The 25311-nt window shown below is 45.0% G+C and overlaps 2 protein-coding genes across 13 annotated transcripts in view; both read right to left on the reverse strand.

Moving 5' to 3' along the window:
- Nucleotides 1-650: 650 nt before the first annotated feature.
- The window catches only part of LOC118077610 (uncharacterized), a 39880-nt gene continuing 15219 nt past the window's right edge, over nt 651-25311 (reverse strand). For 2 of the 12 annotated variants that reach the window (XM_088663716.1, XM_088663715.1), the window contains exons 5-6: nt 6045-6161; nt 651-5785 (exon numbers count right to left, since the gene is read on the reverse strand). In XM_088663716.1, the coding sequence (XP_088519842.1) occupies nt 3342-5785; nt 6045-6161 (2561 nt within the window). In that variant the 3' untranslated portion in view covers nt 651-3341. Of the gene's footprint in view, nt 5786-6044; nt 6162-7816; nt 7901-8975; nt 9114-9718; nt 9878-16325; nt 16444-17873; nt 17934-20903; nt 20955-22322; nt 24619-24884; nt 25002-25311 lie in introns of those variants that run through there. The other 10 variants (XM_088663719.1, XM_088663722.1, XM_088663723.1 and 7 more) reach the window with 10 other exon arrangements.
- LOC118077611 (uncharacterized) lies at nt 11243-17960 on the reverse strand. The gene is given in 5 exon segments (XM_088663704.1): nt 11243-13851; nt 13853-14718; nt 14721-16054; nt 16326-16442; nt 17874-17960. Coding segments are annotated over 5 exon segments (3090 nt in total). The 5' UTR covers nt 17908-17960; the 3' UTR covers nt 11243-13112.

The following is a 25311-nucleotide window of genomic DNA, read 5'->3' on the forward strand; positions in this document are numbered from 1 at the left end:
CTCACCCCTCTTCTTTGATGTGTGACATGGGGGGGGGGTTGGTCTTGGGCTACACCCCTTTGATGATGTATGTATGGTGCTTCTGGGGGTGGGCTGGACTGGGAAGAAGGGAATTTTCAAAGTTCTATATATGGGGAGGGAGGTTCTTTGTTCGGGGTCATTCTCTTCTCCTGTGCGAGAGAGAACACCCTGTGCGAGAGAGAACACCGCGGGCAACTACCTTGGGTTGGTCTCTGTTTTGCCCTATCGAAGAGGGGTAATTAATTTCACCCAATCTCTTCGGAGGTTCGGACTCCCTACCGGGGTAGGACCCTTTTAAACAGGCAAGAAAGCCCTTTAAAATTCTATAACAGCCCCTTGGAGAAAAGGCAAGATAGGGAAAATTCAGCTGGGCTGCTACAGTGGTGTCCTGCCTTCTGGCTAAGGCTCCACCCAACACATTAGTAAGAGCGAGGATTAAAATAAGAGCATTTTGGCTGCTGCTGCAGCTGGCCAAACGCTGCTTTCTCTGCAATCCCCTCAGTTCACAAGAGAGCAGGAGGGGAATCTAATAAGCAAAAATCTGCCCTTATTCCCTTATGGGGTACACAAGAGCCCTTATTGGGTTCTCCATCGGTCGGAGAATATATAACAGAGGCCAACCAGAGAAGTTTGAGAAGCAAAGCCTTTATTTTTGCTGTTGCAACAGGGTCCTTCCCCTCAGGCAGGAGAACAAGGAAGGAACCCAGAACAAAAGAGAACCTCCACTTTTATCAGTTTTCCCATCACCAAGAAAAAACCCCAATACATCATTCCTACATCACAGCTATGTAATCGATACCTCACAAAAAAGGAGGGTTCAAGGTAGAAATCTGAGCACTTTTGACACCTCTCCTAGTCCTCCTATCACCCCTCCCAGGTGTGAATTCCTAAACACAAAGATAAATTAACATTTTCGTAAGAGTTGATCACTGTCTTTTGTTCAGAGGAGTCTTCCATTGTGAATGAGATACCATTGATGGGGAATTATGGCTCCCAAGTTGCTAGTCATGTGGAAGTGTGTGCATATGCTGATCCTTAAGCCTTCCTTAAGGCAGGGTTGCGTCCAAGCGGGAGGGGTGAGGGTCTTTGAAGCGGAGCGGAGACGGGGAAGATGGCATTGAACAGGATTCTGGGTAGTTGCAGCTGTTAGATTCGGTCACCCCTCTCTGTTCATTAATAATGATGTCCTGCTCCCCCCCCCCATATGATTTTCTATAACAGGAATATCAGGAGCAAAATGGAAAATGTACATTTACTTTATGATGCTTTGAAATTCGAACTTCAGCGTACTTAGTATGTTAGTAATCTTACTCATTAGTTTCTTCTTCCCTTCAATTTTTTGTTTTGTTTTTCTTACTTATCTGTATAAATAAAAATGTAGGCATTGCGCAAGCGGATGAAACAGCCTTTCTCCATAACGTAACCACTGAACCCAATTGCAACAAATCTGGCCACAACATACCTTGCCTGCATAGCTCATGAGTCAGGACAGGGTGGGGCCAGTTACAGGGATGTGCTGCAGGGGGGAGAAGGGGGCTCGATACCTCATGGGTCGGGACAGGGTGGGGGCAGTCACAGGGATGAACTGGGGTGGGGGGGAGGAGGGGGCAGGATAAGTCATGTGCCCGGACAGAGGGGGGAAATCACAGGAAAGAACCACAGCAACGCGTGGCCGGGCCAGCTAGTCTTGCAGAAAATGAGATTGCAATTGGCAGAAAACCATGGCTAGAAAAGCCACTGCTATTGGCCTGTCACCCACCCAAGGTGCCCTAAAGACCTGAAAGCAAAGACTTTGGGATAATACACACAGTGAGTGACCTGCGACATCGATCACATGCAGTCTGCAGTCAGCTTACATTAAAAACCTGACTGTACCAAACTACCGAAGGTTATTCACAAAAAACCAGATTAAACGTTTTCCCCTCTGCAGTGCTGGAAGGTAGGATGAGAGGAGTCCCCTACCAGGAAAGATTGTGCTCGTGTGCCCAAGACACAGACTCTAAAACATATTATGCTGCACTGTGTGAAGTTCAAGCAAGCTAGGGCTGAACAGCTTTCACCCTTGCTAACCCTGATCCCAGGAAAATCGGAGGAGTATTACATCAAGTTCCTATTGGAAGACCGGTCAAATGCTAGAACATTAGCAGTGGCGAAGTTTCTATTGGTGGTTGCAAGAATCAATGATCCCAACTCTAGGTTTGAACAAAATGCTTCTGAAACCTGTAAGCAGGATGTCCTTATTGAGTATCGCTTTGTAACAAATTGATGGGTCTATGGATTGTAATAAAGATGGTTGCTGTTGTTGATTTTCAATAAATGAAATTTTTAAAAGGAGGAAGTAGGATTTTTCACATTCCAAAGGATTTTTGGGAGGCTTCCCCCCCCCAGTGATAAAAAATGTTATGTTTCAGAGGTGAGAAGCGAAGGGAATATTTTGCTCATGGTATATATATAGATTTAATAAAAACTGGAACAAGGGACTCATAGAGAGCTGCTGTCACTGAGCCCTTATAAATAGGTTTTTAAACATGGTCTAATAGCAGGTGGCTTCTTTAGGTTCTGTTCCCATCCTCCCTTATCTCCGCAGTTTCCACAGAGCAAAGTTACTCTCTCTGGTCACAGCGGTCAGCCAAAGTCTATCTGTAATTGCCAATTCCAAAAAAGGTATCTGAAGAAGTGTGCATGCACACGAAAGCTCACACCAAAATATAAACTTAGTTGGTCTTTAAGGTGCTACTGAAGGAATTTTTTTATTTTGCCAATTCCATGGCTGGGTGAAGACAGGCCTATCCACTAGCTGACTCCTTATCAGGCCAGCTGAGAATTGGATGCCAAGTTCTCATTACACAGATAAGATTCATGGGGAAGCCCTCATTATACGTACAGATAAATATATAAGGATCTAAAGCTACCATTACATCGAGATCAGGAGACACCACTTTCTGAAATTACCCGGCAATACACATATTCAAAGCATTTGCGTGGCCTCTCTCCTGTCTGGGCTCCCTGATGCAGCACCAGCTTCCCTTCCAGGCCAAACATTTCCCACACTTGAAACATTAATGGTCTTTCCCTTTTTTGTGGATTCTCTGGTGCCTTTGAAGGTCCGAATGAGCAGCAAATCATTTCCCACACTCCAGACATTTGCATTGTATTTCCTTGGTGGAATTGCCAATGTTGATAAAAGATTCATTTCTTAACAAAGCATTTTCCAAACTCCTGATATCTTAAGTCCTCCTTTTTGTATGGACACTTTTGTGTTCCACAAGGGCTGATCGCTGATCAAAACATTCCCCGCACACCCAACCTTTATATGCTCTTTATTCCACAGGGAGACTTTGAAGGTCTCCTCCTGTGTGGACTTTCTGGTGACTGCCAAGATGTGATGACTGAGAAAAGCATTTCCCACACTCCAGGCACTTGTAAGGTTTCTCTCCTGTGTGGATCTTCTGGTGCCCCCTAAGGCTTTGTGCTAAAGTAAATGACATTCCACAGTCTAAACATTTATGTGGCTTTTCTCCTGTGTGGACTCTCCTATGACTAGTAAGACCTGATGAATTAGAAAAACATTTCCCACACTCTCCACACTCATATGGCCTCACTCCTGTGTGGATCCTCTGATGGATCACAAGGTATGACTTCATAGAAAATGATTTCTCACACTCCAAGCACTTGTAAGGTTTCTCTCCTGTGTGGATCCTCTGGTGCCTCCTAAGGCTGCTCGCTATAGTAAATGACATTCCACAGTCCAAACATTTATGTGGCTTTTCTCCTGTGTGGACACTCCTATGAGAAATAAGATGTGATGAAGTAGAAAAACATTTCCCACACTCTCCACACTCATATGGCCTCACTCCTGTGTGGATCCTCTGATGGATCACAAGGTATGACTTCATAGAAAATGATGTCCCACACTCCAAGCATTTGTGGGGTTTCTCCCCTGTGTGGGTTCTCTGGTGCCTCCTAAGGTTTTGTGATATAGTAAATGACATTCCACAGTCTAAACATTTATGTGGCTTTTCTCCTGTGTGGACACTCCTATGGGAAATAAGACCTGACGGATTAGAAAAACATTTCCCACACTCTCCACATTCATATGGCCTCACTCCTGTGTGGATTCTCTGATGGATCACAAGCTGTGACTTCTCAGAAAATGATTTCCCACACTCCAAGCATTTGTGGGGTTTCTCTCCTGTGTGGATTCTCTGGTGCCTCCTAAGGTTTTTTGCTATAGTAAATGACATTCCACAGTCTAAACATTTATGTGGATTTTCTCCTGTGTGGATTCTCTGGTGTACAGGAAGGTGTGATTTGTGGGCAAAACATTTTCCACACTCCATGCATTTGTAGGGTTTCTCCCCAGTGTGAATTTTTTCATGTGCCTTGAGGTGTTGTTTCTGGGAAAAGCATTTTCCACACTCCACGCATTCATACGGTTTCTCTCCTGTGTGGATTCTCCGGTGGATTACAAGTACCGATGGTGAAATACAGCTTTTACCACACTCCACACATTTATGGGGCCTCTCTCCGGTGTGAACAGTCTGATGCCTCAGAAGGTCAGCTTTATCATAAAAACATTTCCCACACTCTCTACATTCACAGGGCTTCTCTCCTGTGTGGATTCTCTGGTGTCGCCTGAGTTTTACTTTTGTGGGGAAACATTTTCCACACTCCTGGCACTTATGGGGCCGTTCTCCTGTGTGGGTTCTCTGATGGACTACAAGTGAGGAACGCTGAGTAAACCTTCTTCCACATTCCAAGCACTTATACCGTTTCTCCCCTGTGTGAACCAAACGATGGCTCCAGAGCTGTGCGTTTTGAGGAAAACATTTCCCACACTCCCAGCATTCATAGGGCTTCTCTCCTGTGTGAAGCCTCTGATGGATTACAAGGCCTGACCTTTGAGCAAACGATTTCCCACACTCCGGGCATTCATAGGGTTTTTCTCCAGTGTGGGTTCGCTGATGGGTAACAAGTGTTGACCTAACAGAAAAGCATAACCCACACACACTGCATTTGTGGGGCTTCTCTCCTGTGTGGACGTTACGGTGTTCACGAAGCTGTGATCTCTTGGGGAACCCGTTCCTACTCTCGCCATATTTACGGGGTTTCTCTCCTCTATGGCCTCCTTCATGTTTCACAAAATCTGAGAGTTGGGGAAAACCTTCCCCACACTCCAAGCAGCGATATGAGATATCTCTTCCTGTATGGACGTTCCGGTGGATCAGAACGATGGGCTGATGAGCAAGAACCTTACTGAACTCCGAAGACTTAGGGGTTCCTGGATGGTTTGCAAGCTCCAAACTCTGACCCAAACAGTCCCCACGCTCAGAGGTTTCCTGGATCTTCTCTCCTGTGTGGACTTTACGGTGTTCACGAAGCTGTGATCTCTTGGGGAACCCGTTCCTATTCTCGTCATATTTACGGGGTTTCTCTCCTCTGTGGCCTCTTTCATGTTTCACAAAATCTGAGAGTTGGGAGAAACCTTCCCCACACTCCAAGCAGCGGTATGAGTTATCTCCTCCTGCATGGATGTTCCGGTGGATCAGAACGATGGGCTGATGGGCAAGAACCTTCCCGAACTCTGATGACTTATGGGTTCCTGGATGGTTTGCAAGCTCCAAACTCTGATCCAAACAGTCCCCACGCTCAGAGTTTTCCTGGATCTTCTCCCCTGTGTGGATTCTCTGGTGTCTAGCAAGAGCCAATCTGAAGTCAAAGCATCGGCCACAGTCTGGGCAGAAATGTTTCCTCCTTGAGTTTCCTGCCGAGAGTGAAGAAAGCAGAATCAGCGTTTGAAGATGGCAGAGAAGTAGCCTCAGAATCCAACCTGAGATGGTTGGACCGGATGATGCATGAGAGACGGAGGTCTTCCCCCCACCCACCACACCCACTGCATAATAAGGTATAACCAGTGGAAGAGCTCTTTTTTGATGAAGTAACAGAGAACATTTTTCTTGCCCATTCTCAGCAAGTGAGGAGAAACTCTGAACGGACTCATCATCCCACCCAAACCGACTCACCTAAGCTGGTGTCCGAAATGGCAGCCCCCGATCCATCTGAGATCTGATATTGTGGAGGCCTGGGCTCTTCCTCTGGCTCTGCCCTGGGGACGAGGCTCGTCTTGGGAAGTGGCAGGGCTATGCGGGAAAGAAGTGGGGAGAAGCAAGAAGAGGAGGAGGAGGACGAAGAAGTGAGGAGGAAGCATTCTGCCTCATGGTCTAAACTATCCCCAATGGCTGCTCATCCAAAGCTTCCTCAAACGTTTTGAGGGGGGTCGGGAACCCAGGAAGGGGACTTGGTTGGCACTTCCAGACTGTTGCTGTTACGCTGGTGGGAGTCCCTCGCATGCCAGCAAACTCATTTTGCACAGCTAAAGTGCAGCGCAGTGAAACTCATCAGGAAAAATATGTCCTGCCATTCCCTCTCAGGGCTAGCCTACCTCAAAGGGATTATTATTATTATTATTATTATTATTATTATTATTATTATTACCTGCCCATCCAACATCTTTAATTTTGCACAGAATCCTACCTTACACCCACACACGTCTCTAGACCTATGCTAGCTTACTACTAATAATACTTTCTTATTTGTATCCCACCCATCTGACTAGGTTTCCCCATCCACTCTGTGCAGCTTCCAGCATATATAAAACCATAATAAAATATCAAACATAAAAACTTCCTGATACAGGGCTGCATTCAAGTTTATATAGTTGTTTCATTTCCTTGACATCTGGTGGTAGGGTGTTCCACAGGCCGGGCGCCACTACCAAGAAGGCTCCCTCTGCCTGGTTCCCTGTAACTTCACTTCCCGTGGTGAGGGAATCGGCAGAAGACCCTCGGAGGAGCTGGGCCTCAGGGTCCGGGCTAAACGGTGGGGCTGGAGACGCTTCTTCAGGTATACTGGGCCAAGGCTGTCTAGGGCTTGTTGTGGGGATTAAATGAGGGGGAGGCCGGTGTGCCCCACCGTGAGCTCCTTGGAGGGGGAAAAGGTGGGATCAAAATGGAAGGCATTTGGAATAAAGCACATTTGCAGTTTGGAACGCATTAAATTCATAAGTAGAGGTACCACTGTATTATTATTATTATTATTATTATTATTATTATTATTATTATTATTATTATTTCCTGCCCATCCAACATCTTTAATTTTGCACAGAATCCTACCTTACACCCACACACGTCTCTAGACCCATGCAAGCTTACTAATAATACTTTCTTATTTGTATCCCACCCATCTGATTAGGTTTCCCCATCCACTCTGTGCAGTTTCCAGCACATATAAAAGCATAATAAAATATCAAACATGAAAAGTTCCTGACACAGGGCTGCATTCAAACGTCTTCTAAAGGTTATATAGTTGTTTATTTCCTTGACATCTGGTGGGAAGGCGTTCCACAGGCCAGGAGCCACTACCAAGAAGGCTCCCTCTGCCTGGTTCCCTGTAACTTCACTTCTCGTGGTGAGGGAATCGGCAGAAGACCCTCGGAGGAGGTGGGCCTCAGGGTCCGGGCTGAATGATGGGGCTGGAGACGATTATTCAGGTATACTGGGCCAAGGCCATCTAGGGTTTGTTGTGGGAAGGGGGAGACCCGTGTGCCCCAACTTAAGCTACTGGGGGGGTGGGAAAGGTGTGATCAAAATGCAAGGCATTTGGAATAAAGTACATTTGCAGCTCTTGTGCAACAAACCTGCTCCCCACCTAGCCCTCCACCCCAAAAGATGACTGACAAGGAAATGTCCCGGAAGGGCTGCTTCAGACTCTTGCAGCGAGGAAGGAGGCTCCTTACCCAGAGAGACCACGTTCCCCTCATTCTCCAGCATGGCCTCCTTTGCTCTTCAGCCAACGTCCAGCAGGGAGGGCCCTTTCGAATCTGGTGAAATAAACAGGCACATCGTCAACGGTTAGCGGTCTCTGTAATGACAAAACGCCATCAGCAAAAACAGCAGCACCTCAGGAACGCCTTTAGTGGCAAGCACAGAGTGGGAATTTCAGTCTTCCCCATAGAGGCTTGCAACTTCATTCTTTGTTTGTTTTTTAATCAAGATTTTCTTAGTGTGTCAGCTGCAGTGTGTGTAGGTGTGTCTTGTGAATGCTCCCCACTAGGGCTAGAAAGGGGTTAGTTTAAAATCTGGTTTGCTAGGGAAACTGGAATACTGCATCGCGAAATGATGCAAAACTGAATTGCTGTTCTGCAAAATGATGCATGTCTAAAAAGTGTGTCACCAACATGAAAAGTTTGGAATGCTCTCCTGCTTGCAGTATAAGGTTGTAAAAAAAATGTCAAAAACTTTATGATTTGCTTAGGAAAAAGCTCAGCTTTTGGAGGGTTGTGTTTTTTAGTTTTTGCAACCCTAAGGGTGGGGCCCCCAGCTTTGACTGTTTCCTGCGGTTGACCGCAGTCAGTTTTTTGGGGTCAGTTTAGCCATTTCAATTTGGTCTTCCCCATTGACGGCTGCAACTTGATTCTGTTCACGGGAAATGAATATGAACTGAGCCCAGGAAGCTCTGCCTTGAAGGGACGGATCCTGCCCTTTAGCTTTGGCCGTTCCCGTCTTGGTGTTACGTGTTTAAGGCAGCTTCATAGGTTGCAAGAGATAGCTGGAGAGGACCCAGAGTTAGAGAACAAAATGAGAAAATAAAATGCTTGAAGAATGAAAATATTTTGTGGGATACTTGAAAAATATATATCACGGTTTTGTTAAATAAAGGATAAAGAGCAGATAAGATGAAAATTAGTATAGAAAACCAAATGTGAAAGAAGGAGGAAGTCGGGTTCGGCAGAACTAACAAGTTTAGAAGGTGAAAAGATGATTAATAATGAATGGGTGAGGGGTAAAGGTAATTGCTGTATATGGTTATATTGTGTATTATGATTTATATTGTATTACATTGTAGAATGATGTATATATGTTTACATTTGAAATTAATAAAATTAATGCACACACCTCCCCATCCAAGCAGGTCAGGGGAATAATCGATGGCATATTCTTGCCCGGCAAAAGCATCCGACTCAGAGAATAGCTGGAGTACCCTAGGGAGATGGGACTGGCATGGACTGGCTGCAGAGTCCCACTAGAACCCAATTGAACCCAATTTGGCCCGTTGATCTGAGGGTTACCCCCACCCCCACCCCCATGATATACAGTACAAGGGATTTTGGAGCACTTTAAAATATTCAGGGGGATATTCCAATTGCAGCCTTTTTTCATTTTTAAAAAAGGGATTATAATGTTATTTGATTTTTTCTGAACCTCCAGACTTTTTAATTAAAAATATGCACAATCTACCAGCAAGCTTACATTTCATTTTTTTCTAATTTATTTTTATAAGCTTTATAAAAATTAATACCATTTTGCTTAAGTGGTTTCCTGCACTACATTCTTTTTTAAATATATTTTTATTAGTTTCCACACATTATTGGTGTGTATTTATCCTCGACTACGTATTACAGCGTTTCATATTCATATTTATCTCTGGTTACCATTGCATTTTACAAAATTTTACATTTTACCATTTCATTTCATAGCTTTCAGTGAGGAATAAACAAGTGAAAGAGTTTCCTTCTTCGGCTCTCGAGAATCTCCCCTTCCTCCTCTTTCTCCCCGATGCAACGTGCAAACTTATTAGCGCAATGGGGAAAGCCAGAAAGGATTTTCTCCCGCCGCCCTTGCCTGCCCCGTTCCCTCACCGGCATTCACGTGTTGCAGGGTTCAGATGGTGCCCTCTCACCCCTGTAGAGCTGCTTCCGAAGGGCGCCTCTACCTGCAAATACTCCTTCCTGCTCGGACCTTCAGCCTCCCCTGCAAAACCTCTTTGCACCCCAGAGATCGCGATGGCCGGACGCCTCCTGCAAAAGACCCACAAAAATGGAGATTGGCCAGAGGAAACAGGCAGCCTGGGATGTCCTAGTGACTTCGCTTCTTCCCTTTTCCCAGACCCAAAGGATTCTGGGATTTGTAGTCTGTTCCTCTGTGAGGGGGAAAAAAACGTTCCTTTGGGCTGTGGGGAAGGGTGGGTGCTCATTTATTTTTATTTTCCCTTTCTATTTACTCACTTACTGGCACACCCGTAAAGCATTGGTGCCCGGCAAAAAGAATGAGAAGATGAAACAAACTTGCATGTCAACATGGTTGGATTCTAGAGTTAGAAGGGACCCCGAGGGTCATCCAGTCCAACCCCCGGCAACACAGGGCTCTTTTGCCTCATGTGGGGCTCGAACCCATGACCCAGAGATTAAGAGTCTCATGCCCCCATCTAAACCAAAAGTACTGATCAGGGAGCGACTTGTGGCTGTTGGCGGCCTCTCAAGCTGACCCACCTCACAGGGTTGTTGTGATGGTAGCTAGGAAAGCGGAGAGCACCAGAGGCCGCCAGGAGTCCTTTGGAGAAAAGGCAAGATAGGAAAAATGCAGCTGGGCTCCTAAACTGGTGTCCTGCCTTCTGGCTAAGGCTCACCCAACACATTTTTAACAGTGGGGATTAAAATAAGAGTATTTCGGCTGCTGCAGCTGGCCAAACGCTGCTTTCTCTATAATGCCCTCTCAGTTTGCAAGAGAGCAGGAGGCGAAAGAGGGAGATGCTGGGCAACCTCACTCACTTCCAGTGTAAAACTGCATTAAGCCCCATCGAGGTTGAAACCAGAAGAATTTGGCACTTTTCAAAACCAATGAGATCTTACTCTTTTATTTATTTACTGAAAGTTGTCTGCCTTTGGACCATTTGAAAAACAAACAAACTTCAAAGCAGAATGGTAAAAATATCAGGAAAAGGAATACCAGGAGCAAAATGGAAAATGTACTTTTACTTTATGATGCTTTGAAATTCGAACTTAAGTATACTTAGTATGTTACCTTAGTAGTCTTACTCATTAGTTTCTTCTTCGCTTCCGTAAATGTTTTGTTTTTCTTACTTCCCTTTTATAAGGTGAGATTGCATTAGGCTGAATTGATTGGTTTTTTTGTACTTGAAGTGTTTTGTATGTAATGCTTTGATTTTCAATAAATGAAATTTTTTCTAAACGGGAGAGGAAGTAGGATTTTTCACATACTCCATGACAGAAGATAAGATGTTTCAGAGGTGGGGAGTGACGAGAATATTTTCCTCATGGCTTAAAACACATTTTTTTAAAATCTCCAACTCAATGTACTCTTTGGAAGAAAACTTTTATTAAATTAAGCAAAGCAAGTGAAGCCAAATAAGCAGTCAAAGTTTCTTCTTTTTAAAAAGATATTTATTGAAAGTTCAAAAAGTACTTAATTATACGTGCACTAAATATGGTGAGACGTAAATAAAAGAGAAAAATAGAGAAACAGAAACTGTGTCGAGGGGGAAATAAAGGGGGGAGGGGGAAACCCCCAAACTGTATATTTTACAAGGTTGTTATTGTACTTCACCAGACCTTAACCTACTACAGGATTTGTAAAAATGGATCCAAAATATCATTGAACTTTTCCATTGCAAGTCTGGATTTATATGTAAGTTGTTTAAATGTTGCGAGTTTGTAGAAATCTCCAATCCAATCGGAGACGGGAGCTGCATTTTTATTTTTCCAATTCATCAGTATCTGTCCCTTTGCTGTGGTCTGGCCACGGAGAGTCCACTTGTATGGTCCTTTTGTAAGGTTCCATGTGCTGGGTATATAATTGAAGAGGATATTTTGCTCAATAAATTTAAGGTTTTTCCGTACAGTTCTACTGATAATTTCAGTTATAGGACAAAAGGATAATGAAATAAACCTATGTTTTAGAGAAGCATTATCCCCATTGCATCTCCAACAGTTAGATACCTTAGAATAGATCATGCGTAGGCAAACTAAGGCCCCGGGGTCGGATCTGGCTCAATCGCGCACTAAATCCAGCCCATGGATGGTCTGGTAATCAGAGTGTTTTTAAATGAGTATAATATGTGCTTTTATTTAAAATGCATCTCTGGGTTATTTGTGCGGCATAGGAATTTATTTATTCTCGCCCCCATAAAATATAGTCCAGCCGCCCACAAGGTCTGAGGGACAGTGGACCGGCCACCTGCTGAAAATGTTTGCTGACCCCTGCCTTAGATAGCCCTTTTTAATACAAATGTAATGGGCTCCAGTATATTCAAAATATTATTCTAGCAGTCTAACATCTATGTTCCATACTCACTACTGTAATGAGTGACACTTAAGATACAAAATCAAAAGGATATTTAGGAGAGAACTGCAAAAGTTTAGTTTGTGGTTCATCTCATTTGCTGCAGAGACCCTGGGAGCAGGAGATCCTTCTCTTCCCTTGATAGGGCCAATGTTGACGTTTGCTGGCGGAACTCGAACGAGGGACTCAGAGAGCTGCTGTTGCTGAGCCCTTATATAGAGGCTTTTAAACATGATCTAATAGCAGGTGGACTCTTTAAGTTCTGTTGCCATCCTCCCTTATCTCCGCAGTTGGCACAGAGCAAAGTTACTCCCTCTGTTCCCAGCAGTGAGCCAAAGTCTGTTCCTAATTGCCAGTTCCATGGCTGGGTCAAGACAGGCCTGTCTGCTAGTTGACTCCTTTTTATCCGCCCAGCTGTCTAGACCTCTGATTGATGCCAAGTTCTCATTATACAGATAGATTTATGAGGAAGCCCTCGTTATATGGACAGATAGATATATAAGGATCTGAAGCTAACATTATATTGAGATCAGGAGACACCACTTTCTGAAATTATATGGCAATACACATACTCAAAGCATTTGTGTGCTCTCTCTCCTGTCTGGGCTCCCTGATGCAGCACCAGCTTCCCTTCCAGGCCAAACATTTCCCACACTTAATGGTCTTTCCCTTTTTTGTTGATTCTCTGGTACCTTTGAAGGTCTGAATGAGCAGCAAACCATTCTCCACTCCAGACATTTGCATTGTATTTCCTTGGTGGAATCGCCAATGTTGATTAAAGTTTCATTTCTTAACAAAGCATTTTCCAAACTCCTGATATCTTAAGTCCTCCTTTTTGTATGGACACTCTTGATCGCTGATCAAAACATTCCTCGCATTCCCAACATTTATATGCTCTTTATTCCACAGGGAGTCTTTGAAGGTTTCCACTCTGTGAAAAACATTTCCTACACTCTACACATTGGGAAGGTCTCCTCCTGTGTGGACTTTCTGGTGACTGCGAATATTTGATGACTGAGTAAAACATTTCCCCCACTCCAAGCATTTATAGGGTTTCTCTCCTGTGTGGATTCTCTGGTGCACCCTAAGGCTTTGTGCTGTAGTAAATGACATTCCACAGTCCAAACATTTATGTGGCTTTTCTCCTGTGTGGACTCTCCTATGAGAAGTACCAAGACTTGATGAATCAGAAAAACATTTCCCACACTCTCCACACTCATATGGCCGCACTCCTGTGTGGATCCTCTGATGGATCACAAGGCTGTCTTTCCTTGAAAAACATTTGCCACACTCCAAGCACTTGTAAGGTTTCTCTCCTGTGTGGGTTCTCTGGTGCCACCTAAGGATTCTTGCAAAAGTAAATGACATTCCACAGTCTAAACACTTATGTGGCTTTTCTCCTGTGTGGACTCTCCTATGAGAAATAATATGTGATAATTGAGAAAAGCATTTCCCACACTCCAAGCATTTGTGGGGTTTCTCTCCTGTGTGGATCCTCTGATGAATCATAAGGCTTGACATCTGAGAAAATGATTTCTCACACTCCAAGCACTTGTAAGGTTTCTCTCCAGTGTGGGTTCTCTGATGGATCACAAGGTGGTTTTTCCTTGAAAAGCATTTGCCACACTCCAAGCATTTGTGGGGTTTCTCTCCTGTGTGGATTCTCTGGTGCCACCTAAGGCTTTGTGCTGTAGTATGACATTCCACAGTCTAAACATTTATGTGGCTTTTCTCCTGTGTGGACTCTCCTATGAGAAAAAAGACCTGATGAATCAGAAAAACATTTCCCACACTCTCCACACTCATATGGCCGCACTCCTGTGTGGATCCTCTGATGGACCACAAGGTATGACTTCTGAGAAAATGATTTCTCACACTCCAAGCACTTGTAAGGTTTCTCTCCTGTGTGGATTCTCTGGTGCCTCCTAAGGCTTTTTGCTATAGTAAATGACATTCCACAGTCTAAACATTTATGTGGCTTTTCTCCTGTGTGGACTCTCCTATGAGTATTAAGATGTGATGAAGTAGAAAAACATTTCCCACACTCTCCACACTCATATGGCCTCACTCCTGTGTGGATCCTCTGATGGATCACAAGGTATGACTTCATAGAAAATGATTTCTCACACTCCAAGCACTTGTAAGGTTTCTCTCCTGTGTGGATCCTCTGGTGCCTCCTAAGGCTGCTCGCTATAGTAAATGACATTCCACAGTCCAAACATTTATGTGGCTTTTCTCCTGTGTGGACACTCCTATGAGAAATAAGATGTGATGAAGTAGAAAAACATTTCCCACACTCTCCACACTCATATGGCCTCACTCCTGTGTGGATCCTCTGATGGATCACAAGGTATGACTTCATAGAAAATGATGTCCCACACTCCAAGCATTTGTGGGGTTTCTCCCCTGTGTGGGTTCTCTGGTGCCTCCTAAGGTTTTGTGATATAGTAAATGACATTCCACAGTCTAAACATTTATGTGGCTTTTCTCCTGTGTGAACTCCCCTATGAACAAGAAGATGTGATGAATTGGAAAAACATTTCCCACTCTCTCCACATTCATATGTGGCTTTTCTCCTGTGTGGACACTCCTATGAGAAATAAGATGTGATGAAGTAGAAAAACATTTCCCACACTCTCCACACTCATATGGCCTCACTCCTGTGTGGATCCTCTGATGGATCACAAGGTATGACTTCATAGAAAATGATGTCCCACACTCCAAGCATTTGTGGGGTTTCTCCCCTGTGTGGGTTCTCTGGTGCCTCCTAAGGTTTTGTGATATAGTAAATGACATTCCACAGTCTAAACATTTATGTGGCTTTTCTCCTGTGTGAACTCCCCTATGAACAAGAAGATGTGATGAATTGGAAAAACATTTCCCACTCTCTCCACATTCATATGGCCTCACTCCTGTGTGGATTCTCTCGTTTACAGGAAGGTGTGATTTTCCACACTCCATGCATTTGTAGGGTTTCTCCCCAATGTGGATTTTTTCATGTGCCTTGAGGTGTTGTTTCTGGGAAAAGCATTTTCCACACTCCATGGATTTGTAGGGTTTCTCCCCTGTGTGGATTCTCTGGTGGACTGTAAGATGTGCTGGTGAAATAAAACTTTTGCCACATTCCGCACATTTATGGGGCCTCTCTCCGGTGTGAACAGTCTCATGCCTCGGAAGGTCAGCGTTCTCATGAAAACATTTCCCACACTCTCTACATTCATAGGGCTTCTCTCCTGTGTGGATTCTCTGATGTCGCTTGAGACTTTTTTTTGAGGGGAAACATTTTCCGCACTCCAGACATTTATGGGGCGTTTCTCCTTTGTGTGTTCTCTGATGGATTACAAGGCCTGACCTTTGAGCAACTAATTTCCCACACTCCAGGCATTCATAGGGTTTTTCCCCAGTGTGGGTTCGCTGATGGGTAACAAGTTGTGACCTACCAGAAAAGCATAACCCACACACACTGCATTTGTGGGGCTTCTCTCCTGTGTGGACTTTACGGTGTTCACGAAGCTGTGATCTCTTGGGGAACCCGTTCCTACTCTCGCCATATTTACGGGGTTTCTCTCCTCTGTGGCCTCCTTCATGTTTCACAAAATCTGAGAGTTGGGAAAAACCTTCCCCACACTCCAAGCAGCGATATGAGATATCTCCTCCTGTATGGATGTTGCGGTGGATCAGAACGATGGGCTGATGAGCAAGAACCTTTCTGAACTCCAAAGACTTAGGTATTCCTGGATGGGTTGCAAGCGCCAAACTCTGACCCAAAAAGTCCCCAGGCTCAGAGTTTTCCTGGATCTTCTCTCCTGTGTGGATTCTCTGGTGTCTAGCAAGAGCCAATCTGAAGTCAAAGCATTGGCCACACTCTGGGCAGAAATGTTTCCTCCTTGAGTTTCCTGCCGAGAGTGAAGAAAGCGGAATCAGGGTTTGAAGATGGCAGAGAAGTAGCCTCAGAATCCAACCTGAGATGGTTGGACCAGATGATGCATGAGAGACGGAGGTTGTACCACTTCTCTTCCCCCCACCCACCACACCCACTGCATAATAAGGTATAACCAGTGGAAGAGCTCTTTTTTGATGAAGTAACAGAGAACATTTTTCTTGCCAATTCTCAGCAAGGGAGGAGAAACTCTGAACGGACTCATCATCCCACCCAAACCGACTCACCTGAGCTGGTGTCCGAAATGGCAGCCCCTGATCCATCTGAGATCTGATATTGTGGAGGCCTGGGCTCTTCCTCTTGCTCTGCACTGGGGACGAGGTTCATCTTGGGAAGCAGCAGGGCTATGTGGGAAAGATGTGAGGAGGAGGAGGACGAAGAAGTGAGGAGGAAGCATTCTGCCTCATGGTCCAAACTATCCCTAAAGGCTGCTCATCCAAAGCTCCCTCAAACATTTCCAGAGAAGGAGAACCCGTAACTAAACAGCACCTTGGGATAGGGGGCTGGGTGTTTGTGGGGGGCAAGGTGGCGCTACGCTCTGTGCTGGAAGGAGGAGGGAGGACGGCTGAAGACGGCTGCGGGGTGGGGGGGTCGGGACTGCACTGCCAAGACCCCAGGAAGGGGACTTGGTTGGCACATCCAGACTGTAGCTGTGGGAGTCCCTCACATGCCAGCAAACTATTTCGCACAGCTAAAGTGCAGCGCAGTGGTTAAAGTGTGAGACTAGAATGTTGGAGACCTGGGTTCAAATCGAGCCTCAGCAGTGAAACACATAAGGAAATATTTGTCCAGTCATTCCCTCTCAGGGCTGGCCTACCTCAAAGGCATTACAGTGGTACCTCTACTTAGAAATAACTCTACTTACGAATTTTTCTACTTACAAATGGAGCTCCGTCCGCCATCTTGGATGCGGATTTTTTCTTACAAATTTTTACATGGGGTTTCTTCGACTTACAATTTTTTTCTCCCAATGCATTCCTAGGGGATTCGACTTACAATTTTTTTCGACTTACAAATGTGTGTTTGGAACGCATTAAATTCATAAGTAGAGGTACCACTGTATTATTATTATTATTATTATTATTATTATTATTATTATTATTATTATTATTATTTCCTGCCCATCCAACATCTTTAATTTTGCACAGAATCCTACCTTACACCCACACACGTCTCTAGACCCATGCTAGCTTACTACTAATAATACTTTCTTATTTGTAGCCCACCCATCTGACTAGGTTTCCCCATCCACTCTGTGCAGTTTCCAGCACATATAAAAGCATAATAAAATATCAAACATGAAAAGTTCCTGACACAGGGCTGCATTCAAACGTCTTCTAAAGGTTATATAGTTGTTTATTTCCTTGACATCTGGTGGGAAGGTGTTCCACAGGCCAGGAGCCACTACCAAGAAGGCTCCCTCTGCCTGGTTCCCTGTAACTTCACTTCTCGTGGTGAGGGAATTGGCAGAAGACCCTCGGAGGAGGTGGGCCTCAGGGTGAATGATGGGGCTGGAGACAATTCTTCAGGTATACTGGGCCAAGGCCATCTAGGGTTTGTTGTGGGAAGGGGGAGACCCGTGTGCCCCACCTTAAGCTACTGGGGGGGTGGGAAATGTGTGATCAAAATGGAAGGCATTTGGAATAAAGTACATTTGCAGCTCTTGTGCAACAAACCTGCTCCCCACCTAGCCCTCCACCCCAAAAGAAGACTGACAAGGAAATGTCCCGGAAGGGCTGCTTCAGACTCTTGCAGCGAGGAAGGAGGCTCCTTACCCAGAGAGACCACGTTCCCCTCATTCTCCAGCATGGCCTCCTTTGCTCTTCAGCCAACGTCCAGCAGGGAGGGCCCTTTCGAATCTGGTGAAATAAACAGCCCTGTCCTCAAAGGATAGCGGTCTGTGTCATGACAAAACGCCCTCAGCAAAAACAGCAACACATCAGGAACGCCTTTAGTGGCAAGCGCAGAGTGGGAATTTCAGTCCTCCCCATAGATCCTTGAAACTTCATTCTTTGTTTGTTTTTTAATCAAGATTTTCTTGAGTTACCAAAAAAGTGCATACATTGTCTCCGTTTTCAGATCATAAAAGTCCTTTCTTCAGATCATTTATAGTCAACTAGTCTCATTCAGCCCGTTAAGTAAACGGGCACTAGAGGTGCGATGGGGCCGCGGCCTTCCCTCCCTTTCTGCGCTCGGCCGTGGGGCGCGCCGGAAACGCAATTAAACAAAGTGCTTTCCCGTCGTGTCCCACGGCCGAGTGCAGAGAGGGAGGGAAGGCCGCGGCCCCGCCGCTCCACCCACGGGCCAGGTAGGGTTGTCAGGAGGCGGAGGCGGCAGACCAAGATGGCGGCATCGGGCCCGATGCCGCCATCTTGGTCCGCCGCTGCAGGGGAACGGGAGGCGGAGGGTTGAGGGGGGGAGAGAACGTGTGTGTACGTCCCGCCTCTTCGTCCAGTCCCTGTGTCCGTGGGGCACGTGCGCAGAGACAAAGGGACTGTATTATATAGGATGTGAGACTTTAATACCCTATACTGGAGCATTCCAAAATGTGTGTTGAAACACGTTAGTGTGTCAGCTGCAGTGTGTGTAGATGTGTCTTGTGAATGCTCCCCACATTGCTCCCGGGGCTGGAAAGGGGTTAGTTTAAAATCTGGTTTGCTAGGGAAACTGAAATACTGCATCACGAAATGATGCAAAATTGAATTGCTGTTCTGCGAAATGATGCATGTCTAAAAAGTTTGTCACCAACATGAAAAGTTTTGAAAGCTCTGCTGCATGCAGTACAAGGTGGGGGGGGGAGAGAGAAGGGGGATAGTAGACTTTCATTCTTTTACATAGTGGATGTGCAAGGTTTTTGTTTCAGCACCACATGGATAGGTAATTTTTCTATTCATCTATTAGTTTTCATTGGCACTGACAAACCTTTGATAAAAATTTGCGGTTCTTTATTTACATATTTGAAAAAAAAATATCTAAAAAGCTTTGGGGTTTGTTTTTAAAAAAAGCTCAGCTTTTGGGGGGTTGTGTTTTTTTCACTTTTTGCAACCCTAAGGTTGGGGCCCCCAGCTTTGACTGTTTCCTGGGGTTGACCGTAGTGAGTTTTTTGGGGTCAGTTTAGCCATGTAAATTTGGTCTTCCCCATTGATGCCTGCAACTTGATTTGGTTCATGGGAAATGACGGGAACCGAGCCCAGGAAGCTCTGCCTTGAAGGGACGGATCCTGCCCTTTAGCTATGGCCGTTCCCGTCTTGGTGTTAAGCGTTTAAGGCAGCTTCATAGGTTGCAAGAGATAGCTGGAGAGGACCCAGAGTTAGGGAACAAAATGAGGGGGGGAAATGCTTGAAGAATAAAAATATTTCATGGGATACTTGGAAAAAAAATATCATGGTTATGTTAAATCGTACGCAAGATTTGGAGTTTAGCAGCAGAAAATTTATATAAATTTATAGTTTAACAAATTAGAGTTAATAATAATAATAACACAGTGGTACCTCGGTTTAAGTACACAATTGGTTCCGGAATTCTGTACTCAACCTGAAGCGAACTTTCCCATTGAAAGTAATGGAAAGTGGATTGATCCGTTCCAGACGGGTCTGCAGAGTACTTAAACTGAAAGTACTCAAACCAAAGCGTATGTAAACCAAGGTATGACTGTAAAAATAAAGGTAAAAGACCATGGATGGTTAAGTCCAGAATGGATATAAGTAAAATTGCAGCTTTGTAAAGGAATAAAAAAAAACACCATGGGAGGGTAGATAGGAATTCAACGGATATGAGAAATTAGTTACGCTTGTATTTTAAAAGGATTTGTAATATTTGAAAATTAAATAATTAAAAAAAAACATTAAAAAGAGATTCGAGAGGAGCCATAGCTCACTGGTATAGCAGATATTCCCAGGTCCAATTCGTGACCTATCTAAGGGAGGCTGGGGGGGGAAACCCGTCTAATACCAGTGGGCACTGCTATTCCAGAGTGGCAATTTGGTGTAGTGGTTAGAGCTCTGTGCTGAGACCTGGGAGGGCGTAGGATACATTCAAGCCACACAGAAGCCAGAGGTCTATTTACATGCACACACCTCTCCATCCAAGCAGGTCAGGAGAATAATCGATGGCATATTCTTGCCCGGCAAAAGCATCTGACTCAGAGAAGAGCTGGAGTACCCTAGGGAGATGGGCCTGGCATGGGGTGTGTGTGTGCAGAGTCCAGCCATTTGGCCCCTGGATCTGAGGGTTCCTCCCCCCCCTTCATCCCCATGATATACAGTACTGTACAAGGGATTTTGGAGCACTTTAAAATATTCAGAGGGATATTCCAATTGCAGCCTTTTTTCTTTTTTAAAAAAGGGATTATAATGTTATTTGATTTTTTCTTAATCTCCAGATTTCTTAATTAAAAATCTGCACAATCTACCAGCAAGCTTTCATTTCATTTTTTTCTAATTTATTTTTATAAGCTTTATAAAAATTAATACCATTTTGCTTAAGTGGCTTCCTGCACTCCATTCTTTTGTAAATATATTTTTATTAGTTTTCTACACATTCTTGGTGTGTATATATCCTCTACTACGTATTACTGCGTTTCATATTCATATTTATCTCTGGTTACCATTGCATTTTACAAAATTTTACATTTTACCATTTCATTTCAGTGCTTTCAGTGAGGAATAAACAAGTGAAAGAGTTCCCTTCTTCTGCTCTCGAGAATCTCCCCTTCCTCCCCGATGCTTACTTCTCCCGCCGCCCTTTCCTGCCCCGCCCCCTCACCGGCATTCACGTGTTGCAGGGTTCAGACGGTGCTCTCTCACCCGTAGAGCTGCTTCCGAAGGTGGCCTCTGCCTGCAAAGACTCCTTCCTGCTCGGACTTTCAGCCTCCCCTGAAAAACCTCTTTCCACCCCAGAGATCGCGATGGCCGGACGCCTCCTGCAAAGGACCCACACAAATGGGGACTGGCCAGAGGAAACAGGCAGCCTGGGATGTCCTAGCCCTTCGCTTCTTCCCTTTTCCCAGGCCCAAAGGATTCTGGAATTTGTAGTCTGTTCCTCTGTGAGGGGAGGGGAATGTGCCTTTGGGTTCTGGGGAAGGGTTCTCATTTATTTTTATTTTTCCTTTCTATTTACTCACTTACTGGCACACCAGTAAAGCATTGGTGCCCGGCAAAAAGAATGAGAAGATGAAACAAACTTGCATGTCAACATGGTTGGATTGTAGAGTTAGAAGGGGCCCCAAGGGTCATCCAGTCCAACCTCCCACAACGCAGGACTCTTTTGCCTCATGTGGGGCTCAACCCCGTGACCCCGAGATTAAGAGTCTCATGCCCCCATCTAAACCAAAGGTACTTATCAGGGAGCGACCTGTGGCTGTTGGCGGCCTCTCAAGCTGACCCACCTCACAGGGTTGTTGTGATGGTAGCTAGGAAAAAGGAGAGCACCAGAGGCCGCCATGAGCCCCTTGGAGAAAAGGCAAGATAGGGAAAATGCATCTGGGCTGCTACAGGGGTGTCCTGCCTTCTGGCTAAGGCTCACCCAACACATTAGTTAGAGCGGAGCTTAAAATAAGAGCATTTTGGCTGCAGCTGCAGCTGGCCAAACGCTGCTTTCTCTGCAATGCCCTCTCAGTTCGCAAGAGAGCAGGAGGCAAAAGAGGGAGATGCTGGGCAACCTCATTCACTTCCAGTGTAAAACTGCCTTCAGCCCCCATTGAGGTTGTTACCAGATTCTGGCACTTTTGAAAACCAAGGAGATTTTACTTATTTACTGAAAGTTGTCCACTGTTGGACCATTCAAAAAACCAACCAACCTCAAACAGAACGGTAAAAATATTTACTTTATGATGCCTTGAAATTCGAACTTCAGCGTACTTAGTATGTTAGCAGTCTTACTCATTAGGTTTCTTCTTTGCTTCCTTTAATGTTTTCTTTTTCTTACTTCCCTTTTGTAAGGTGAGATTGCATTAGGCTGAATTGTTGTTGTTTTTTGACTTGAAGTGTTTTGTATGTAATGCGTTGATTTACATTAAATGAATTTTTTTTTAACGGGGAAGGAAGTAGGATTTTTCACATACTCCATGACAGAAGATAAGATGTTTCAGAGGTGGAGAATATTCAAGAATATTTTCCTCATGGCTTAAAACACATTTTTTTAAAAATCTCCAACTCAATGTACTCTTTGGAAGAAAGCTTTTATTAAATTAAGCAAAGCAAGTGAAGCCAAATAAGCAGTCAAAGTTTCTTCTTTTAAAAAAGATCTTTATTGAAAGTTCAAAAAGTACTTAATTATACTTGCACTAAATATGGTGAGACATAAATAAAAGAGAAAAGTAGAGAAACAGAAACTGTGTCGAGGGGGAAATAAAGGGGGGAGAGGGAAAACCCCAAACTGTATATTTTACAAGGATGTTATTGTACTTCACCAGACCTTAACCTGCTACAGGATTTGTAAAAATGGATCCAAAATATCATTGAACTTTTCCATGGCAAGATTGGATTTATATGTAAGTTGTTTAAATGTTGCGAGTTTGTAGAAGTCTCCAATCCAATCAGAGACGGGAGCTTCATTTTTATTTCTCCAATTCATCAGTATCAGTCGTTTTGCTGCCGTCAGGCCACGCAGAGTCCACTTGTATGGTCCTTTTGTAAGGTTTCATGTGCTGGGTATATAATTGAAGAGGATATTTTGCTCAGTAAATATAAGGTTGCTCCGTACAGTACTACTGACAAGATTCATTTCTTTACAAAGCATTTCCCACAATCCTGATATGTATACATCCTCCTTTTTGTATGGACACTCTTGTGTTCCACAAGGGCTGACCGCTGATCAAAACATTCCCCGCATTCCCAACATTTATATGCTCTTTATTCCCCAGGAAGTCTTTGAAGGTTTCCACTCTGTGAAAAACATTTCCTACACTCTACACATTGGGAAGGTCTCCTTCTGTGTGGACTTTCTGGTGACTGCGAAGATGTGATGACTTAGGAAAACATTTCCCACACTCCAAGCACTTGTAAGGTTTCTCTCCTGTGTGGATCCTTTGATGGACCACAAAGCTTGACTTCTGAGAAAATGATATCTCACACTCCAAGCACTTGTAAGGTTTCTCTCCACTGTGGGATCTCTGATGGATCACAAGGTTGTCTTTCCTTGAAAAGCATTTGCCACACTCCAAGCATTTGTAGGGTTTCTCTCCTGTATGTATTCTCTGGTGACCCTTAAGGCTTTGTGCTAAAGTAAACGACATTCCACAGTCTAAACATTTATGCGGCTTTTCTCCTGTGTGGACTCTCCTATGTCTAGTAAGGCCTGATGAAGTAGAAAAGCATTTTCCACATTCTCCACACTCATATGGCCTCACTCCTGTGTGCATCCTGTCATGTACACGAAGCTCTGGTAGGCCAGCAAAGCATTTCCCACACTCCATGCATTTGTAGGGTTTCTCTCCCGTATGCACCTTCTGATGTCTGCGGAGGTGCTGTTTCTGGGAAAACCGTCTCCCACACTCCACACATTCATACGGTTTCTCCCCTGTGTGGATTCTCCGGTGGATTAAAAGTTCTGATGGTGAAATACAGCTTTTCCCACACTCCACACATTTATGGGGCCTCTCCCCGGTGTGAACAGTCTGATGCCTCAAAAGGTATTCTTTATCATAAAAACATTTCCCACACTCTCTACATTCATAGGGCTTCTCTCCTGTGTGGATTCTCTGGTGTCGCCTGAGACTTCCTTTTGTGGGGAAACATTTTCCACACTCCTGGCACTTATGGGGCCGTTCTCCTGTGTGGGTTCTCTGATGGACTACAAGTGAGGAACGCTGAGTAAACCTTCTTCCACATTCCAAGCACTTATACCGTTTCTCCCCTGTGTGAACCAAACAATGGCTCCAGAGCTGTGCGTTTTGAGGAAAACATTTCCCACACTCCCAGCATTCATAGGGCTTCTCTCCGGTATGAAGCCTCTGATGGATTACAAGGCCTGACTTTTCAGCAAATGATTTCCCACACTCCAGGCATTGGTAGGGTTTTTCTCCAGTGTGGGTTCGCTGATGGGTAACAAGTTTTGACCTACCAGAAAAGCATAACCCACACACACTGCATTTGTGGGGCTTCTCTCCTGTGTGGACTTTACGGTGTTCATGAAGCTGTGATCTCTTGGGGAACCCGTTCCTACTCTCGCCATATTTACGGGGTTTCTCTCCTCTGTGGCCTCTTTCATGTTTCACAAAATCTGAGAATTGGGAGAAACCTTCCCCACACTCCAAGCAGCGATATGACTTATCTCCTCCTGCATGGATGTTCCGGTGGATCAGAACGATGGGCTGATGGGCAAGAACCTTACTGAACTCTGAAGACATAGGGGTTTCTGAATGGCTCGCAAGCTCCGAACTCTGACCCAAACATTCCCCACTCTCAGAGTTTTCCTGGATCTTCTCCCCTGTGTGGATTCTCTGGTGTCTAGCAAGAGCCAACCTGAAGGCAAAGCATCGGCCACAGTCTGGGCAGAAGTGATTCCTCCGCGAGTTTCCTGCTGAGAGAGTGAACAAAGTGGAATCAGGGTTTGAAGATGGCAGAGAAGCAGCCTCAGAATCCAACCTGAGGTGGTTGGACCAGATGATGCGTGAGAGATGGAGGTTGTACTTCTCCCCCCCCCCCCCCCCACAACACCCACTGCATAAGGTATAACCAGTGAAAGAGCTTTTTCTGATGAAGTAACAGAGAACACTTTTCTTGCCCATTCTCAGCAAGGGAGGAGAAACTCTGAACGGACTCGGCATCCGATGCAAACCGCCTCACCTGAGCTGGTGTCCGAAATGGCAGCCCCTGTTCCGTCTGAGATCTGATATTGTGGGGGCCTGGGCTCCTCCTCTTGCTCTGCACTGGGGACGAGGCTCGTCTTGGGAAGCAGCAGGGCTATGTGGGAAAGATGTGAGGAGGAGGAGGAGGACGAAGAAGTGAGGAGGAAGCATTCTGCCTCATGGTCCAAACTATCCCCAATGGCTGCTCATCCAAAGCTCCCTCAAACATTTCCAGAGAAGGAGAACCCGTAACTAAACAGCACCTTGGGTTAGGGGGCTGGGTGTTTGTGGGGGCAAGGTGGTCCTTCGCTCTGTGCTGGAAAGAGAAGGGAGGGCGTCTGAAGATGTCTGTGGGGTGGGGGATCAGAACTCCACTGCCAGGACCCCAGGGAAGGAACATGGTTGGCGCTTCCAGACTGTTGCTG

The sequence above is a fragment of the Zootoca vivipara genome, chromosome 2 (assembly GCF_965207765.1).
Source record: "Zootoca vivipara chromosome 2, rZooViv2.hap1.1, whole genome shotgun sequence".
Classification (NCBI taxonomy): Eukaryota; Metazoa; Chordata; class Lepidosauria; order Squamata; family Lacertidae; genus Zootoca; species Zootoca vivipara.